We start from the raw sequence: 21,669 nt of genomic DNA on the forward strand, positions 1-21,669 counted from the left end.
ATGCATCCTGAATAATGCCAAGTACCAGTCATCTGGTGTGTGTGTGTGTATGCACGCACGCGCGTGCGAGTAAGTGAGCTTGTTGACAGTAGCCTTGCTCCACAAACGAGCAGCCTTCAATGAATTATGCATCGAACAAATGGCAATAGCTGAGCTCTCCAAATCCGGGGTTCAAGAGGAGGGAGAACAGGGAACATCCCTAAGAAGACTTACAGGGTCAAAGGTCAAAACCCACATCCACATAATACATTTTGCTCCGATTATGGGCTGGGAGGACTCCCGTCAGCTCCTGGCAGAGCTCTTTGACTCTCCCCTTCCTCCCCCTCCCTACTGCAGAATCCCTCCCTCTTTTCCACAATTACCTGAACTCCTGCGGAGTGCGCATAAATCAACACCTTCTCATGAATACAGTAGCTCTGCTGGCGAGAGCATGCAAATGACATGCATTACTTTCCGCGGTGGCCCGGAAAGGAATGGCGCGGAGAAGTGGATGGCTATGAGGGTGTCAGAGGGGAATATCTTATTAGGCTGGCCAGGCAGAGGGTTGTGCCCTGTTAGGATGCTCATGTGGTCCTGTATGGATGCTGGAAATGATTTAGGACCATGATAGTGTCATAGGGATCATTTCTGTATTGCCAAGTGTCTGGAGGGGTATACTGTAGGAAGGCAGATGTATAAAATAAACAAAATCAAACATTATGTAGCCTAACCCTAACCCTAAATGGCAATGATGAATTCACTACTTCTGCATTATGTTATTTCCCCAACATCAAAGTGGGGACCACATCAAATCAGAGGTGGGCTGCAGCAGACAGACCTGGGTCAAAACTGTATCTGAAAGACCTCAAAATACATGAGGCACAGTTGATTGAGCTGGTTTGCACTTTTGAGATGATTCCATTGGTTCTATTGGGCCGGTCCATATCAAGGTATTTCAAATACTATTTCGGCCAAGGTCCAGCATGTAGTCGAGAGGCCACACCCTCCGCGGCTCGCATACTTAATGCAAGTACTCATCCCATTTACCAAGAAGGGAAGCTCGGAGGACCCATTTAATGCCTTTCATTTAAAATGCCAACCATAAACCATGGAGGGTCCAGCCCATTCTGTTCCTGTGTGTTGGTGTTTGTTTGGTCCTGAGAGTGGCTCGCTTGCGTGTGTTACAGTGAGGGGGGAAAATCTGCCGAGCATCTAAATTGCTGCATGTGGTGACGGATACTGTAATGGAAAGCATCTCTTTCAACCACCCTCTTTCACGAGAAAAAAAAAGGGCAAGTGTGTAATTTCCTAAAAACCGCAGGCCCGGGGGCAAGGAAGAGCAGATGAGATGAGCAACCAGAAACTAACGTCGCGTGAGCCTAAGAGAGAGAGAGAGGATGAGAAAGTTGAGGACAGAGAGGGAGAGAGAGAGAGAGAGAGAGAGAGTTATGATGAGGAAGCAGAAGAGAGAGATGGAGGATGAGGTAGAGAGAGCTGGAGAGAGGGAAGGATGAAGAAATGTGGAAGAGAGAAAGAAGGGGTGAGAGAGAGAGAAGAGAGAGGGAGAGAGAGAGAGAGAGAGAGAGAGAGAGACTGAAAGAGAGGAACGATGGCAGAGGTCTACACTGTTGTGTATTAGCTCAACTGCTCAATAAATGTCTTGGTGGGCCGAGTCTTTCAGGCTCCTCCTAGCAGGGTTGGCATGGACCCACTTGGCATAGACCGGCTCCCTCAATGTGTGGTGACTCCCATCACTGCTGCTTCTAATGTGGTGGTTTACAGGGTGGGGGGAGGAGGGGGCCTCTGTGTGTTAACAGACCAAATAGCTCATAATGTCTTGATTATCCCTTGTTAGAGGCCATTATCATAAAATAATCAATCCAGCATTGTTTAAGTGTGGGGGGGGGGGGGGGGGGGCCTGGGTTGCGATCTTCGCTGTGGGATTCAATATTCGCTGGGAAGGGAAGCTGCCTCTGAGATTGGATTGGATTGGATTGAAAAGACACACAGTATACTCTCAGTATACTACAGTAGGCCTGGCAAGTGGGGGCAAGACTCTGGTCCAGGCAAGACAGCCCAGGTGCCATAGAATTGCCATAGAATGGTAAAGCAACTGGGGCACTTAGTGGCTTAGTAGTAGAACACTAATACGCATACCACATAATCGCAAGGTTCCTGGTTTGATTCCGACCCTTGACACGGCTTGCATCTCATCCCTCCTCCCTCTCCCATCCTTCCTGTCAATCTCTACTGTCCCTATCCCAATAAAGCAGAAATGCCCTTTTTAAAAAGGATTGCAAAGCAACACCAGACACAATGTCAAGCCAGCTTCATCAACCTTCAGTGTATACTGAAGTACTGGACATCAAGTTTAGACATTGGCACACGTCCTAATTATAATCTACCTCATTCATACTGTTGCATGATTGTGACATGTTGAGATGGTCACCAATCAGTTTAGCCAAGGATGTTGACGAGCAGATTTCAATTGAAAACATAACTCAAATCTCATCACCCAATCCGTAAGCAAAACGCAATCTCCTGGCCTCTCTCCATAGTGACTGCATACGCAGGCTGTCAATCTCCTGGCCTCTCTCCATAGTGGCTGCATACGCAGGCTGTCAATTCCAACTCTAACAAAGCACAGTGGCTCTAATTGCACTTGAAGCATCCGCTGATTAGGGCTGTGTTTGGGAGAGTAATTGCCATTGAATCACAGTTGGAGGAGATGCAATGCAGTCCAGTGTGTGTGTGTGTGTGTGTGTGTGTGTGTGTGTTTGTGTGTGTGTGTGTGTGTGCATGTCTGTGATTAAGAGGGTCGCCGTGTCACCCGCACCGCGAGGAGACAAACAAACAAGAGTGACACCGCCAAAATGAGGGGGGAAATAAAAAACCAACTAGGAATGGAGTTCTTTATTCATGAGTTACTGTCCCTCGAAGGACATCACCTCAACATTATTATGATGGCTCGCATGCAAACATAATCATAGAGTTCCACAGGTAGGGTGTAATATTCTGCCTGTTACAATGGCTTGCTGCTAAAATCAGGATTGCTGAGACGGTCAACCTTTTGAATGTAGCTTTCATGTTTAAGTGGTATAGAATAATGGGCCTATAGAGTTCCATGGTGTTATCAGAGCTGGTTCTTTATTGGGCCTTAGCTTCATTCAGAGACTCACTAAAAATAGGTCAATTTTTTCATTCCCTGTCCCTTGGGTGAAAGTCTACATTTCACTGCAGGTCATCTTCCTCTTTTAAAAAATAATTACCCCGCAAAAAAAACGGTATTTCTATTATATGAAAATATGATGTTTCAAACTTTGTGTGTCCTAACATATAGCAGAGTGCCGTGAGTCAAGAGCATGTTCTGAGAGAGGGAGAATCAAATCAATGTTTTGACATTGAGTAGATCTAGCCTGCAGCTCAATACACACAAACATAGTCTTAAAACAGGTGCAGGGGTCTTTGAACGCTATTTAAGTGAATCTCAAGAGCATCTTCACACTTAGATCACTCAATTGGTTTTAAAACACGATGAGGTGCTGGCTTCAATCTCTGGCGCACAGCTTTCTAACCTTAAGTGAACTCTGGGAACCATGCAAACCCTGATCCATGGGAGTGCCCCCCCCCCCTCGTTCCCCAGTTCCCTCCACCCCCCGCCACACTTTGATGGTACAATTGATGCCATGCTGATTGTTGTAATGGAAGAAAAGTGGTTGTTTTCTCTTTGTGTCAGCAACATTCTCTGGTCAGAGCCCCAGACACACACATGTACACACTCACACACCACCACTTACTCAAGCAGAAACAGAAACACACACACACTCACACACTACTACTTACACAAGCAGAAACAGAAACACACACACACACTACTACTTACACAAGCAGAAACACACAGACACAAACATACTGTAAAAACATGCAGACACACACACATATACTACCCCTTACACAGAAATAAACAAAATCAGCCCAGGCTCTGAAAATGCACTGCAGTGAGAGGAATTCTTTCTTAATAGCATGTTGCATTGTGAAGCAAACAAAGGACAAACAAGCACACACACACACACACACACACACATACCGTGATGGGAGTAGATCAGGGTTTGGCAAGGTGTCAGTGCTCCAACGAAAGAAGAGAGGGAGCATGAGGAGGACACAAGGTTAATGAACTGGGTTCCTGGGCCTTCCAACACCACGACCCAAGTTCAAGATCCAAATGGAGGTTTACTGAAATGAGATTGTCAAAGCTCCTGGTAGAGAGTGAGGAGAATAAGGGTGGGGGGTTAAAGGAGAAGGAAGCTGATTTGGGGCTTACAGGCGTGAGGGGAGCTTGTGATTGTGATAAAATGTTAATTAGGTAACCACCCAATTCCTAGAAGGAGCCTTTGGGGGCAAAAGGGAAGACGACAAACCCCCCAGAACCCCAGGGTCCCTCAGCAAGTGTGTAGGATCTTGCTCCGTGTACACACTCTTAATAATGAGGACAACCATTTAGTCACAGGAGATTCCGGATTGTGTGTGTCAGTGTGGGATTCCGTAAGCCTTTTCTGACAGCCTCCTTATCAGATCTCACCCCTCAGTCCCGAGGATCATCCCTTTAATTGGAATGATGGCTGCTGCAGGCTCTGTCGTACAAGTCGGACTTCATCTCTCTCCGCAAATACCTAATATGCTTGCTTCAGCACTTGCTTTTGGATGCAAGTTCATTAAATACCGCTGCCATTTATCATTTTCACAGCAAGCTCTCGGGGTCCTTCCTAAGCAGAAAAGGGAGGATAGCATCTAGGCCTGCTTTCACTGTGCTAAGCAATGGTAATCTCACCTTAGCCGGCGGAGACAAACTAGCCAGGAGTAAAGAAATGCAGGATATATCTCTTTACCCTCAGCGCTCCCAAACCCGTACTCCCCGCGTCCTGCCGCACTCTTCTGATGGTTATCAATCTCTGGCGTATCTCTGGCGTAGAAATGCTGATTCCCCATTCATACAGAGCTAGGATTTATAGGAGTCACATGTGAGCATGGCGTTTTGTATTAATACATAAGCATGAGTCAGGTCTTTATTTCGTATTCAAAAGGCCCATTTGGGCACCTCTGGCTATTATTCACACGCCAACCGCCAGTTAGCCAGCAAGCCAGCCCCCCCAAACATCTCTACTTTTCAGCTACCTTTACAGTGTCTTCATTTAAGCCCTTAGTATTCGATGGCATTATCTGGGACAAGGTTGGTCGAATTCCATAAGCCAACAGTTCTCCACCAAGACAAATTTATGTAAATTAATTTAAAAACTCACCCTCATGCGTGGCGGTTCGATGGAATAAGGGCTCGGGGACAGAAAATAGGGCTATAACTTCAGCATCAACCAGGCACATGAGTGGGATGGGGGTGTAGTTGCAGTATCAAGTAAATACATCACTTTCCAATTCCCAATTAGATATTTATAACAATTTAATAAAGATCCTTAATGAAAAGTCCTCTGCTGTTTGCTAGTATGATTCTTAACAACAAGGCTATTCGATGACAAGTGAAATCCCGAATGAGGATCGTTTTTTGAAGTTCCAGACTGTGTTATCATCCTGGCCTTCTCTTGTCTTCACTCAGCCCCGGTTGTTGGCCACAGCCACAGACAACTGTGAGGCGGAGTGCGCTATTCGTCATGACAACCTAATTCGCCGGCATCTGAGTGTAACTTCACAAGCCATCAGTGTCAGGGTGCCCTCACCCTTTAACGCTAGCAAGTGACAAATCAGCATGCATGCATCTCTCTTCTCTCTCTCTCTCGTCTTCGCGCCCGTCTCCTCTTACTTCAAAAAGCAAAGGAGTCTCCTCTCTGTTCTTTGACTGGATTGTTTGTTCTTCCTTCCCTGTGTCTGTCCTATTACTTCCCATGCTCTCAAAATCAGCAGGGAGTGTTTGTTTGTGTCAAGACAGTTTCGCTCAAAATCTAAACCTATAAAAAAAGGCTTAAATTAAGTAGAAAATTACTACATAATTTCCTCCAAATTCAACATACAGTACGTATTTGCCCTTTATGTGGGTATTCAACCTCTTCTCCTTACAGACCAAAATGGTTGACTATATTCACAATAAAAAGAGGCAGGAACAATCATATCAATCTGTAATTAAATCACAATGGCTGATCCAGGCTAATGCATGAGAACAGTCCCTATGGCTTCCTTCCAGGTGCTACTCAAGGCACGATTAATCAAATGACTTTCCCCCCCGAAATGACAAAGGGACTAATTGATGCTGAAAAGCGAGACTGTCCCTGCTTTCTATCATAGACATAAAACATGTCTGGGGGAGAGCAATCTAATTCAGCCTGACAGTTCTGATGAAACATCTTCTTCATCTTCACCACCCATTGATCTCACTAAAAAGTGCCTCATGATACGGTCACACACACACACACGCACGCACACACACACAGGAATTGGAATTGGGGATAAAGAAAGATAGGGAGAGAGAGAGAGAGAGAGAGAGAGAGAGATTTCCTTCCCACTCATCCCAATCTCCATGTCCCATAATGCTTGGAGAGGAGAGGAGAGAAAGAGCAAAGGATGGAGAACAGTAGAGAGGGATGGAGAGGCAGAGGCAGGGAGTGAAAGATAAAATAGAAAGATGAATGGGATGGGGATTGGGGTGTGTGTGTGTGTGTGTGTGTGTGTGTATGTGGAGGGGGGGGGGGTCAGTCCTTCAGGGTTCACTGCTCCCCCAGTCTGATTAGTCCACTCCACCAGTCTTCTCCAATCACCAGTGCCGGGCGACTCACTGACAAGTGCCAACAAATCTCATTAACCATCCATTCTCCTCCAACAATGGACTGGAGAGTGCCCCCTTCCACATACACTGTACCTCATCTTCAAACAGACTCCTTTATCCGGCTGTTAAGTGATTTGTCCTCGGGTAGCGGTAGCCTACTAAGCCCACCCAAAGTGCTTGCATGACCATCTTTTTCGAACCGGTAGTGATGCTGCTATACACACTTGCCAATTCACCAGTGCATAACGCATGGTTCGTAACCCATGCCTTTTTCAGATTAAATCATGTTCATACATTTTCATTGTCATACCATACGTGTGCCAATTTCAGTTCTGTGGCTATTGGGCAGAGAACGGGTTAATTCCACTACTGGAGAAGCCAACTGCTGGTCCTAAGGGAGAGAGAGGAGGCAGCTGCAAGAGCAACTCACTTGTTACACATGGTGATAATTCCAGTTGCTGCCTTTTGTGTACGCGTGTAATTGAATTAGGGAATAAAGTAGCGTCCATTATTCTAGACCTAATGCTGGTGGTGGGGATATATGTGAAGAAACGGGAATAACATCACGAGAGCGCATTTCTCTGAAGCCCGTGAAATCGTGAGGTGATTAAGAAATGCGCATAGGCAATTAGAATAAGAGTGTGTAATTCGGCGATATTCGCTCCACGGATGTTATCTTTTCCAAACTAAGCCCCTTACACTCATCCGGGCTCGCCCCCCGCAGAGAACGACTCAATGCAAACACTGGAGCGGGTGACACGGGTTCATGCATTATTTAATCCGTTCGAGGCGTTATGATAGAGAGCACGATGCCAACTAATACAAACGTCACACATACATGTTGCGTTTTTTTTCCAGGGAAGAGTGCAAGTGCATTTCAAGGAGACATCCCTGGTGCATTTTGCGAGGTTGACACCAAAAATGTTACGTTGGGGTCAGATGTATGTGTAACCTAAGAAAAAATCAATGTTGCACTTCCCGACGACTTTTAGATGACGAATTTTGCATTTTATCTCTCACCTGAGCCGACAGCGGCATGAGTGAGATGATGAGGGTGACTGGTACCCAGAAATGTTTGAGAAAACAAAATTGGACAAAAAGGACGAGACAGTTAAGAGGTGTACTGACGAGAAATAGATAGCCATCATTTTACCTAGTGCGTCTTTTAAAATGTAATATCTCTTATTTTCATGCAAACACAGCCGCTACATGTACTCACTATGTCACCTGGCTCATAAAACGCTTGTTTGTTCAATAAATACATCCAAGTAGGTTTCAGCATCATGTTGGCAGGTGTCTGGGACATCCTTCGTTATCCCTGGAACCTAATGTATAAGAATTTAGGCAGCAACATGTCAACTGAATGAGTGAAAATGACAGCAAATTGAATGGAAACTACCTTACCTGCTATCTGCTTGAGCAGTGGTGTTATCGCGGCTTCTTCAGTGTACCAGAGCAAACGCCTCATAGAGAAGTCGGTGAATCGAAAAGCAGCGCAGTATCTCCGGATTGATGCTCCTAGAAAGCCGGGGGACGGCGGGCTGTCACTCCTTATAGCACAAGCAAACGCTCCCTTCAAGCTGAAGCTGAGAACCACGCACAAACCACGTACTTTGGAGTGCCAAGCCCGTGCCCGAGAGCGCAAGCCGAGTGCCCTAAACCTGCAGCTTTCAGACTGGGCACCATGTGGCGCTGTTAAACATTAAACGCACCTATGTTCAGATATGACGACCACAGTTGCATTGGACATTTTTAGCATCTGTCCGTTTGGTCATGAGAGTTCGGTTTTGTGAAAATGTTGCTCCCCTCTGTACAGATTTGTATCTGCAGTGAAAGCCTTATTGTCGCGCATAATGATCCTATCCTGAGTCGGGGCTTTTGCTCTGCATAAGCTGAGTATCATGGCAGGACATTAATCTGGTTCTGGTTTTTATCCGTGCTTTGTCCTCTTTATTTTATGTTTATCAGCCTCGAGCTTAAGATCTTAATTGATGCAATTACCTTATTAATTAGGCTAAAGCGATGCACAGTTGCATAGTGCACGCGAACCCAAATCACCAGGCTTTCATTGTTGTTTCTCTAATTGGGGAGGTAGGCCAATTGAAAAAGTAGGGTTAGGGTTAGGGTTAAGTAGGGTAAATAGATTGGTTTAGCGCGCATTTTTATTTTTAAATAGGCATGACAATGTTTTGATGTGTATCTAAATGTGTTTCATTGGCACATGTTCTCAAATAGAAAATAGAAATATTTACTCAACAATTTACTGAAATTGGGATCTTAGCTAGCTAAATGATTTAAAAGCACCGTTTAGTATCTAGCCTCGATTTAGACGACATTCAAACCCAGTGCTTTATTATTGGCACCTGGTGTATATAAGGAAAGAATGGACAGCCTACTGTATGCATACTTTTATTAATTAATTTACATTCTTAATAGATTCTGAATAGATTCTTAATTGACATTCTTAATAATTATTTTTAGTAAAGGTACTAAAGACTCAATTATGCCTCTCGTTGAATATTGCACAATTAACTGAATTAGGACTCAATATGGCATCTTTTTCAGGAACCCAAATGATTGTCCAAAAGATAGTCTGGGTTGAGGTTATACATGCTTACTGATATGCTTCTCTCTTTGATAAATTTCAACTACTTTTGTTTTGCTTGCTCTCACCTAGGCTAAGGGATCCCTATCGTGTTGCTTGGGGAAATCAATTGAGGATGCTAGGCCTATAGGCTACTCTTAAGGGTGAGCATTTAGACACTTTGGATCACCAACTTTCCAGACCGGTGGCAGAAGCAGTTTCTAAGCATCACTACACATTGTTGGGTGCAAATGCAACGCATGTCTCAAAGAGACTATTAGGCCATGCTCATCTTGTATGGCTCTGGAGATAGTTTACCATGTTTCCTCCTCCTAATCAAAGAGAACAAGGATGAGATCAACGGTAGACTCTGAGATATGGCGTCAATGGCAAAAGAATGCGGCAACGATACCAGAGAAATGTTACCAAAACTAAGATGATTAAGAAACAAGAGGAGACGATAAACTCTGGCACGCATATGCCAACGTCTAAGTGCCTACTGTTGTTCACATCTTTGGTAAAAGTACCTGTGACTTCCTGGCATGACTGTATCCCACTGTATCATACTGTATCCCAGAGCCTTTAACTAGACTCTGGGATACAGACTCTCGGAAATGTGTGCATCTGAATTGACAATTGGTTTAATTTGATATCTCTGATTAAGGAGAAATAAAGCACCCAACTGGATATTCCCCTGCTCTTTGCTGGAATTGAAACGGCTTTCTTTTCACAATTGTGTTTTTTTTTTTTTACGTTTCTGTGGGTGTTGATTTTTAGGATGCAATTTGATTCGGTACCACTGCGTCACTGTATTATTCATTTGTGTGTGGCATTGCTGGGTATCCATGACAACCGGTTTGAGAGATACAGAGGCATGCAGCTGTAGCAAAGACAGTACATTAGAGGGTTTACAAAGTCTGTGGTTGTAGTTTTTTAAAGAGATAAAGGACATTCCCTTCTAGAATTGCTACGCTCCCTGTGCGGGTCATCTCTCTCTTCCTGCCTCTTCTCCTGCTGCACTCGTGCTGATCTGAGCTGACTTCACCCCTGACTTTGGACCCAGCAGCAGTGAACCTCTGTGTCACCCCTCTCTCTACCCAGCCCGCAGAGACCAATCACACACAATAAAATGTGTTTCCAATGCGGGCGTTCCTAATTAGAATTGATCTATGCAAACACTATCCCTGATGCCTGCGCTCCCAGTTTCATCGCCATGACAAAATAGGTATACACAGATAGGAGGAGAAATAAAATGGCTGCTAATGATTTTGCCTCTACCAACATCAATGATGAGTCTAATTCAAGGGTGATAATAGGGGTGCACCGTCTGCTCTGGTAATTAGCGAGTTCCCACCTAGTGCATGTGTGATTTGAATAAATCACTGACCTGGGAATGCGATTGATTGCCTGGCAACTGTCCCTGTCATCTCTACCAGCTGACTACCAGAGCATCCAATCACCAGGCCATGTTTTTTTTTTTTGTCAACCAATGGATGAATTGCTGGGAAGTTGAAAGAAAGTAAGAGTCTTATTTTATTTGCAGATAAAGCAATTAAAGATGGTTTGATTGGTGGGTTGGATGGATGGATGAATGGTTGGTTGGTTGGCTTGTTAGTTGGATGGATCAGTTGATAGATGATAAATCTAGATTTATATAGATTAGACAAGGTTAGATAGATGGAAAGACAAATAGATATGTTTGAAGATTGAATATGCTATAATGTAGAAATAAGGAAAAACTACTCCTGAAACATGACTTTTGAAATTGTGGGCTGGTCAAAATTACAATTTCTAGTCTTCCTAGACATCTTTTTGCTCAACAGACTTGCAACAGCTTTGATAAGATGTACATACTGTACCATAGGCTGATGAATGATGAATTGAATCCTTGAGTCCAGGTGATTTGGCCTCTGATCTCCTGTATAACAAGCACACACACCCACACACAAATGCCCACGCCCACGCCCACACACACACACACACACACACACACACACACACACACACACACACACATAAAATGTATTCCAGACCAGAGCTGAGATGGTGATACAGAACTCCTGTTGATCCCAGAGAACAAAGGCAGCCATCTTTGATCAGAGTCATCAGGCCATGTACGCTTCCGTCTCACCCACTATCTCCTCCACACCAGAGGTCCTTTCCCCAAGGTTATCTTCACTCTTCGCCTGCTATGGTTGACCAAGCTCAGAGAAGAGCCCCCGTCTCCATTGTAATGAATACTCAATTCAGGCAGAAGCAGTGGGATGCAGAAAGCTATTCAATATGTCTGCATTACCAATCAGGCCATTGACTCCAATTACACCCGCGTGGCACTAATTGTCAAGCTCATTATGTCTGGTCCCCGGCATCATTACTCCACTGTGACATTCACTCAAGGTAATACAGACGACCTGCTGTTTGTCTGTCTCTTTGCATTCTGGGTTTGGTCCAGATCAACAACTAATACAGGCCATCTCTGGATGACAAGAACTCATAGAGCTGGACACAGTTTCCTGTGCTCATCTCTTCACTGGGGTGAATTGCAGCCTTCAAACATGGTCAGGTATCAACAGTGTGTCAACACCCTACTGTATATTTTCTCACAGGATAATGTTGTTTCACTGATTATGGGTGTTTACTATTTACTGTATTTCAACACCTGTAAGAAGTCATACACTACCAGACAAAGAGGCTAAATAGAAGCAGGGGCCAATACACAAACCGTCTCATGGTTTCTGACCGCAGTCAAGTGACAGCGTCCGCGATCATTGTGTTTTGCTCCTCTCAAGAGATTCCCTCAGAAGGAGATGTGTATATGACATAGTAATTTGTGGGAGATTGCAGGAGATGAACTCAAGCTGTGCTGAGACAGTCATTGAGCGTTGTGCATTAGGCTGTTGCTCCAGCTGTGAGCCATTCAAAAAGCTTCAGTGTAATTTAAGGGACGTTCATGCCTCATGGCTGTGTGTGGAGCAGCCCACACCGAAGGTCAAAGTAATGAGCTGCGACGTCATTCCTCTGAACCAAGAGCAAACAAAAACACTACATGAGATTTATGAAAATTAATATTGTAATTTCAGTCAGGACAAAATGGTAATACAGCTAAGCTCGGCGTAATTGGACGGCTCCGCTCTGTACATTGTAGGTCCCTGACTGGCGTTAAACGACCACAACATACAAGTGTACAATACATGGCAGGGAGCCCATGACTTATCAAACCGCCCATAGGTAGGCTACATACACAACCTTTCTCACAGAACTTTTTCTTGACGTGGTAATGCATACCAGCCAGTTAATAATCTTTTGTGTTTCTATCTATCCTCCTTTTGCACAACCTTTTATCAATCACCCTAACACTGTTTTCCAGCCCACCAGTTCATCCTCAACCAAACAATACACGACTGGGCCCCATCAATGGCATTTTCACGGCATGTGCTTAGCATGGGGACAAACCCGTGTGTCAGCTGAGCACTTCCCCTGGTTCATTTGATTCCTTGCTTGCATGAGACAATTCAATAGTCTTCCAATAGTCAGTCACACACTTCTTCTAGGGTATATGAATGGTCTGCGCTTGCAGGATCCAGCCACTGTGTCTGACACTGTCAGCGGTTGTGGACATTGACTCGGCCCAGCTCAGTATCTCCAGTTGGTTCCGCCAATGGACTGTATACAGCCCCAACATGGCTCTAGGGGAGGGGACAGGGTTCATCAAGGGATAGGATGCACTGAGGTCATTTTGAATCACAGCCCTTATTCATTTTCTTATATCTGTCATTGACAAAGACCATATGGGCGATTATGTGGAAACGATCTTGTGTAATCTTAGCAATTTGAATATATTTTCAATGCACTACCTGTTGCTGTCCTGGAGCTCTTCATTTTTTCAGTGATCCAGATATTCCAGTGTTTCAGTGCGCAGTGGGAGCAATAGTGCACTCCTACTGCAGCTTTCAGCAATTACAGTGGATCTAAGGCCTGGTTCAGAGCATTCTTTCCGCCTCACAAACCACAGTCTCCAAGAAAAAAAGAGATGTGATCAAAAGACGAGGGACATTGAAAACATTGAAAAGATTCAAATCCTTAGCTGAGATATGAGTCTACCCAGGCATAGCATTTCAAAGTCAGACCCTTTCTGAAATTCACCTCACATCTCACTTTATAGTTCAGTTCAAACGGGTTTATGCTGGGATAAATATATATATATATATATATATATATATATATATATATATTTTATATATATATATATTCTTAAGTTTGAAAAAATGTTCAGACGTAGAGGTGGATATGGGAGGACCCCATAATGTGTTTTTAGTAGATGCTCTTCAAAATGCCAACCTCAGATACAGTAGCGACACTCAGCGACACTTTACACAAGGCTTTCACTTTACACAAGGCTTTCCTTTAGCCTGCTTTCATGCCTGGACCATATTACATGTACTTGCTTACTCATTGATCACATCAATATGGATGACATAAATTATTGTTTCACGACTGAATAAATGGTTTCATTGTGAGGCATCTGTTTTACATCGCTGGAAGTTCATAAACAATACGTGGATAGAGACGTGAGAAGGACCATTATGGGCCTACAACTCTCCGGGGTCGTAGGGGTCGTACTGTGAAATTCTCTGCAGGTCAGAGCTGGAGTTCCTGTGCTTGAGATAACTTACACACGTCTGATGATAAGTCACGATAAAGTCATCACACAACACGACGACAGAGGTTATTTCTGCAAATGGTTGGAGTGTATGAACAACATTTGGAAGCAGTGGTTGTTTTTTACAGAAACAGTATTCATTACAGGCTTAATATTCCTTTAATGTACCCTGACTTGGAGTGCTTTGCTTGTTTACATATGCAAGAGAGCTGCAGCAAAGGCGCTTAGGGCTGCAGTGAATTCCGTGAAAGAAAACATCATCATTTTGTACAGCTTTTCAGTAGTGCCTTATTGAGTAATACATAACAATTAAGATACAGCAATGACTACAGCGATATTTTTAAACAATTCACATGTATTTGAGCCAAATTGTCTCTACCAACAGTCAATCTTTTTGTTTTTAATTTCACCATCGATCAAATAAAGTGAGCCTCAAAAGATACAGTATTGATAAAGTGAAGAAGAATAACGCATAGAAAACACAGTAGCAGTGTTTATCATTAAAGCACAACAGCGTTGTATTAGATAGATAGATAGATAGATAGATAGATAGATAGATAGATAGATAGATAGATAGATAGATAGATAGATAGATAGAAACTTTATTTATCCCAGGGGGAAATTCAGGTTCCAAGTAGCATACAGACATAGGGGTATCACACATAACATACACATACAACATTAGCAGTATTTTATACAGGCGAGGTGCAGTTGTAAATGTCTTTGCAGTTAGGTGAGGTGCAAAAAGGTAAGGTGCAATTATAGCATTAAATACTAAAAACTAAATACGGGCTACATAAATATGGACTATTTTTGGGGGCTGTGTATGAGACCTAGCATAGCTAGTTAAGAGTGCTGGAGTCTGCCATCCTCCTCTGCTCCAGACTTCACCTGCACAGGAGAGACTAATGTGTGCACACCATGGTGAAGCCTAATTTAGAGACGACCCAAAGGCGACCCAGATCGTAGCTCACGTGCCTCATGCCGACGCACAGTGGGATACGTATCCACCTAATACCCGTGGGACGACCGGCAGAGACACCAAATCTGTGTAGAAGAGAGAGGGTGGGGTTCAGATATTTGAAGATCCTAAACTTACACCTTCCTTGTTTATACGTCACAGACTGGTTCTCAGCTTGTTTTCAATATGATAAGATCATTGGGTTAGTCACCATCTAAGATCACATGATTTATCTCTATTCATTTTTCAACTTTCAACATTTTCATCCACTTATAAAAATGTTTGGGAAAACAATAAGAAATCCACAAGGTGCGGATTGCAACCATTATGTGATTTTTTGCAATTGACATATAGTAAGAGGGAATATTTTGAGAGAGTGATTTATTCTTGCTAACATACCACATATCTAAGTACAGGGGACAATACCTGTTATAGACATGACCTGATGGGGCCACTCCAAAGACACTGCCATCAGTTGCCACCTCAATCATGGTAAGAGTGATCCCTGGAATGTGCGCCCAGTTCTTGTTCTGGCAGGTTGCTGCATTGACATACTGGAAACAAACAGAGAGAGACAGAGAGAGACACATTTGGGTTTTTGTTAGCAAACTCACAGGTAGCCTAGAGGTTAGAGAGGCTAGCCAGCAATCAGCAGGTTGCTGGTTTGATCCCCACTCCAGGAAGGAGCCGGATGTGAGCTGGTAACTGGAAGGTTACTGGCATCATATCTAAAGTGCCTACCACTGCCGTTGTGTCCTTGAGCAAGGCACTTAACCATTAACCTAACTGCTCCAGGGGCACCAAATATGGCTGACCCTGTGCCCAGAGCTCTGTTCTCCCTTGGGTGTGGTGTGCACGCATCTCCCTTAGGGGGGGTGTGCATGCATCACATTCCTACAATTGAGAATTTATTGCATGGCCAAATAAACAGTCTTCTTCTATTGGTGAATACAACGTCCTATACTATCACTTTAACCATTTTAAGACTGTTGAGTTTCCACACAGAGATTATTTTGGGTTATAAAATATTTGTTACTTTTACTTTATTTTAACTATATCAGTCTTTGGCACTCTTTTACATATCTTACATTCATCAGGAAGACTTGGTTTCCATTGTTGACTCCCCAGCACCCAAACGGTCCACAACTGTAGTACTTCACTCTTCCTGGCATTCCATTAAAGGTGACAGAGCCTCTGCCCTTGAAGCCAACCGTGGAACTACTTCTCAGGCAGAACGGCTGATCCTGTCTGTTCGCCCCCACAATGAAAGGGTTGCCCCCAGCATCCACCTGCTTCAGACTGCCTGAAAGCCAGAGAAAAACAAACACAGAGAAAAGGGATATTCAAGCAGATGTGTTCGTCTGACAAATTACTCATTATAAGAATATATTATGATATTATATTGGTGAAGACATATGACCTGGATTCTGACATTATATTTTATCTACCTCATTACAGACTTTTATTTTCAAGACCAACATGGCAAGTTTAGTTTAGATTATTATGACCCCCATTAGCTGTTGCAATTGCAGCAGCTACTCTTCTTGGGGCCCCAGGTGGTGCCAGAACAAGGAAAACATAAAAGCAACCCATACAAGATCTATCCACTGGACCTATTGGAGTCATTGTCCCAACATACCAGAGACTTGCGCCCAGTTACCACCCACATATTTGTAGATGTTGTCGTTCTTGTTGACACCCCACAACCCTGCAGGTCCAATAGAGACATGCTTCAGAGAACTAGGCAGACGGTTCCAGGTGGCACCACTCAGGTAGTAGACATGTTGATTCTTGTCAGTCGCAACCACTTGTCCCAGTCCTGCATCGATCTGTACTAAGTGATTGATTTGTGGTACTTCGTTACAGTTCCAGGCTGGAAAGACATCCAAAAAGCATGTGAGTATAACAGACATAAAGGAGGGTTCGATCATTGAGGGCCCCAAGTTGCTTGAGCAGAACAGTCCCAAGAAGTGAGCAAAGTTAAGGTGCCCATAATAATCATAACAGTTCTAATAGATCCAATGGGAGTTTTGAATACCGCAGCTGGAAATTGCCTGGCATGCCATACATCTTCATTCTGTTTACTTACACTCTGGTTGAATAAGCACAGTTGTTAAAGGCAAGGAACAATAACAATCACGCTGCAGAGTATTCTAAGTTGTTATTTTTCTGCACAGTTCAACACTGTTTTGCTCAAGAAAAACAGGACCCAGATCAATTCCAAGTTTGGTGCAGAATATCTACCTTTTAAAACAATGCTTTAGATGATGGTGACCTACCATGGGTGCCTGCCAGGAGATACAGTCCCAGCAGGGTGATTGCAGTGGCTCTCATGATGTCTGTAGTTCCTGCACACCAGACTGCATCCTTGTGGCCTTATATAACCATGCACAAAGCTTTCAACGCCCAGGAATGCAAAAGGAAGCATTAAAAAAAACCTGTTCAATTAAGGAAGTAATGTAATGTAAATAATCTAAGAACAGCATATCCGTCAAAGTAGAACAAGTAGTTTAGGGTTCATTTATATTTGATTGACTGATTTAAACTTTATCTTCCTTTTTTATGATTTAGGTCATAACATTCTGCCAGTGTATGTAATTTGACAAACAAACAAACATTCTTTGATGTAATTTCTCCTGTCTTTGCACATCACTTCACTCTTTCACTGCCAAAGAATTCCGGAACACTCACCACCAAAAAGAGTGTTTTATGTAGTATTTACCTAGCAACAATATTTTGAGTGGCTACAAAATGAAACATCATCATTTATGCATTTTTGGTGAATAAAGTCACCCTTGGTGCTCTAGAATGTTACAGTTTGGGCGACTTTATTCACCTTTGGCACTAAATGAGTTAGGGGCAATCTGAGATTGGTACATCCATTTTGGGACTTTTAAGTTAATTACATAGCTTAATAGCCATTGATTCCTGAAGAATTTAACTTGCCTAAAATAAAATGCCTTATGACCTTAGTTCAACTGTCCTATCCCATCAGAACCCAACATATAAGCTTGTTTTACCTCCATTGTTTGTAAAAATGTAATTGTTTTTGCACTTTATAACCTCAAAACATGGTAAAAAAAATAAAATAATAATAATAATAATGGTCCGTCCTTCCATCCATAGCTCCGTCTATGAATTTGAGAGTGATTACATCTCTCCAGCCCCATCCCTCAGCTGTTTACCCAGAAAAGTGGCAGGGTGACTTATTTATTGTTGTTTGATTCCCAGATTGCCCCTTAGGGGACTTAGGGGACTTTGCCATGATGTAGATTTTGAGAATAAATGTGTATCATTTATGCAGAAGTATGGACAAATGGTAACATTTCAATGAATGTCCAGAAAAAAAATATATGGAAAGAAAACTAGTTTGGGACTAATTATTTCAATTATTTTGGAACCTGCATGGCAAGCTGGATGATCTACAGTATAGAATGGGCAATGGTTGATTTGGGACACTTCTAAAGGTATAAAAAATACAAACAGAAAGTTTAACCTTAGGTGACACCTGTTAAATCACCTGTTAAATCACCTGTTAAATCCCCTGTTAAATCCCCTGTTAAATCAAACTAGGTATAAAACACTTCCTTCTACATCTGTTATCACTTGCCTGTCAGTAACTCACTTGCCACTAACAAATAAACAGAGTGATTGGAAATGACACACACTTCCTCATAACACCCATGAAACAGGTTTCTCTGCTTTAATCACTCCCCATTATTCCACTTGATTATAGATATCCACAGATTTTTTAAGACCAACATACAGTCATGAGAAAAAATTAGGACACCCTATGAAAACCTTTGTCTTCTTCAACATATTCAAACATATGGACATTTGATATTCATTTGAACAATATTGAAAAATTGAGGTAATATAACTAAACAAATACAACTGAAACAAATTATTTAAAAAATTATTGGTAAAATGTAATTAATAGAAATGCAATCTTCTTGTGAGGAAAAAGTTAGGACACCCCTACATTTAGTTCCACTTAAAATGCCTAAAATTATAATAAAGAGCACCACATCAGGTGCAAATGATTAGAACATCGTTACAGAGGATTTTGGAGGAGCCTGTCCTATTTAAACCTCAGATATTTAGTTTGGTTTGCTCTTGATTGTTGAAGTGAGTTGCATCACCATGGCGAGATCAAAAGAGCTCTCTGAGGCCTTCAGAAGAAAAATTGTAGATGCATATGAGTCTGGGAAGGGATATAAAAAGATCTCCAAACTATTCGAAATTGGCCATTCCACTGTCCGGAAAATAATTTACAAGTGGAGAACATTTAAAACCACCACCAACATGGCCAGGTCAGGCCGCCCAAGCAAGTTCAGCCTAAGAGCTGACCGAAAGATGCTTAAAGAAGTCTCCAACAATCCCAGAATGTCATCACGAGACCTACAGGTATCTCTTGCCACAATTGATGTCAAAGTACATGCATCCACCATAAGAAAGAGACTGAACAAGTTTGCATTACATGGGAGGTGTGCAAGGAGGAAACCCCTGCTGTCAAAAAAAAACATCAGGGCAAGACTAAAGTTTGCCAGAGAACACCTAGAGAAAGACCAGAACTTCTGGAACAATGTGCTTTGGACAGATGAATCCAAAGTTGAACTATTTGGGCACAGTAAGAGTAGACATGTTTGGCGCAAAACCAAGACAGCATTTGAGAACAAGAACCTCATACCAACTGTGAAGCATGGGGGTGGAAATGTCATGGTTTGGGGCTGCTTTTCTGCAGCAGGGCCTGGTCAGCTCACCATCATAGAATCCACTATGAATTTTGTATTGTATCAGAGGGTGCTTGAGGAAAATGTGAGACCATCTGTTCGAAAGTTGAAGCTGAAGCAGATGTGGACCATGCAACATGACAATGACCCAAAACATTCCAGTAAATCTACCAAGGAATGACTCAAGAAAAATAAATTGAGAGTTCTGGAATGGTCAAGTCAAAGCCCGGATCTTAATCTTATTGAGATGCTGTGGATTGATTTGAAACTGGCTGTGCATGCAAGACACCCCTCGAACATCACACAGCTGAAAGAATTCTGCAAGGAGGAGTGGGAAAAACTTTCTCCCAATTGATGTCAGAGACCTGTAGACAGTTATAAGAAACGTCTAATTGAGGTTATTTCAGCCAAGGGGGGCAATACTAGCTATTAGGGCATAGGGTGTCCTAACTTTTTCCTCAGTAGGAATTGGCATTATTGTTAATTTTTCGTTAAATAAATGATTACAAAGTTACATTTTCATAGTTTTTTGTTCAATTACATCCCCTTTATCTATAGACATTGTTAGAAAGAAGATAACATATTGATATGTCCATATTTTTAAGAGAATAACTTAATATTTTGGGGGGTGTCCTAACTTTTTCTCATGACTGTACGTCATTGGTGAAAAAGGATGAGCCGCGAAAAGGATCACATGACATTTTTGCAATATTTGAAACTAGTTGTTATAGACTTTTATTCTCAAGACCAACGTAGCTAGGTGGAACCAGGAAAACATAAAGGTATATGAGAAACACACACAATTGTTTTTCTCATCAGTACTGTGAACGGTTTTATATCAACGTGGTCATCTCATGTTTACTACCATAATACAAAACAATGCCAGAGTGGTCTCATGACTTCAGGATGTATCGCATGTACACACACACACACACACACAAACACACGTACACACATGTATGTACGTACACACACACACACACACACACACCCTAAGAGGAACTAAGCATAAACTTTGGTACATTTGGTATTTATTAGAGACTTACCGTATGTGATGGGTGAACAATGGGTGCTCCCTGGAACATTTTTACAAGGAAATACAAGGAAAGCACTTAATTGAGCACAAACTTAATTGCTAGGTTTCTGGTACAAAATGTGGGCTCAAATGTCGTCATGAAAAAAACAGAGCTGAGTATTCAGAAAGGTTTCTTTACCAGGAATTACTCCCCTTTCATCCACTCTTTAAAGATACAGACACTTGCTACCCAGGACAGATCTGGCTGATTCTAAGCCAAATCTTTAGTATTTTGGTATTTATTAGGGACTTACCGTATGGTGCTTCCTGGTACATGGGTGCTTCCTGGTACATTCTGATTCTGAGCCAGTACTACTACAAAACATCATTCCGATGCACAAGATCAAGATCAAAGAGTGAACATTTTGTTTAGCAAAAAAGACATGAGACATGAAGAAAGGTAGCCGAGACACAGAAAGACTGCTTGCATGTCACTTGTAAGTAAATGTATTTACTTATCTGCATATAACACTGACAACATTCACCATCTCACAGGATATCTCACACTACATGAAATACTATTACTATCTTGGATTTAAGATAATTAGATTTTTTCCCAACATCTCAACCAAAGTTACATTACAGTGTGTTGGTTATAGTGCCTTTCACCTTCTAAATACACCCTGAATCCACCCTTCCAGTGGGATCAACATTACCCTGATCTTTGGCATCAAAACTAATCACTACCTTGAAACACCAAATGTCGGTTAACTTTTATAAAGATCGACAAAGTGTTTTTACATTCAACAGGGGTGGATTTTTTTAAATGTTGGTAAATCATGCGACAAATGGCAGTGGATACACTTTTGGGTTGTTGTTTGGACACCAATTTTCAACTAACCATCTCTGATGACTGCCTCTTCCAATTGTGTGCACATGCAGAAACACACAGCTAATGTTAACACTGCAAG

The 21,669-nt window shown here is 42.5% G+C and overlaps 1 protein-coding gene across 4 annotated transcripts; it reads right to left on the reverse strand.

Annotated features, from left to right (window-relative positions):
* Positions 1–14,129: 14,129 nt before the first annotated feature.
* Positions 14,130–20,961, reverse strand: LOC310820168 (fish-egg lectin-like). 4 transcript variants are annotated; one of them, XM_083691714.1, is made up of 7 exons: positions 20,898–20,961; positions 20,730–20,759; positions 17,230–17,346; positions 16,590–16,823; positions 16,039–16,253; positions 15,377–15,504; positions 14,130–15,036 (listed from the first exon to the last, which is right to left on the reverse strand). In XM_083691714.1, exons 3-7 carry the CDS (start codon positions 17,282–17,284, stop codon positions 14,895–14,897), a joined length of 774 nt encoding a protein of 257 aa, XP_083547840.1. In that variant the 5' UTR covers positions 17,285–17,346; positions 20,730–20,759; positions 20,898–20,961; the 3' UTR covers positions 14,130–14,894. The 4 variants fall into 4 exon arrangements, with proteins under 4 accessions (XP_083547840.1, XP_083547839.1, XP_083547838.1 ...); XM_083691713.1 differs by having other exon boundaries at positions 20,730–20,950; XM_083691712.1 differs by having other exon boundaries at positions 17,230–17,388; positions 20,730–20,950.
* Between the last annotated feature and the right edge of the window lie 708 nt (positions 20,962–21,669).

This window comes from Argentina silus, assembly GCF_951799395.1.
Source record: "Argentina silus genome assembly, chromosome: 20".
Classification (NCBI taxonomy): Eukaryota; Metazoa; Chordata; class Actinopteri; order Argentiniformes; family Argentinidae; genus Argentina; species Argentina silus.

Coding starts and splice junctions, on each gene's coding strand:
- LOC310820168 (XM_083691714.1), bottom strand. CDS start 17,284: ATGAGAGCCACTGCAATCACCCTGCTGGGACTGTATCTCCTGGCAGGC. Junction 16,824..17,229: donor TCTCCTGGCAGGCACCCATG/GTAGGTCACCAT, acceptor ATGTCTTTCCAG/CCTGGAACTGTAACGAAGTA. Junction 15,505..16,038: donor ACCAAGTCTTCCTGATGAAT/GTAAGATATGTA, acceptor GTTTGTTTCCAG/TATGTCAATGCAGCAACCTG.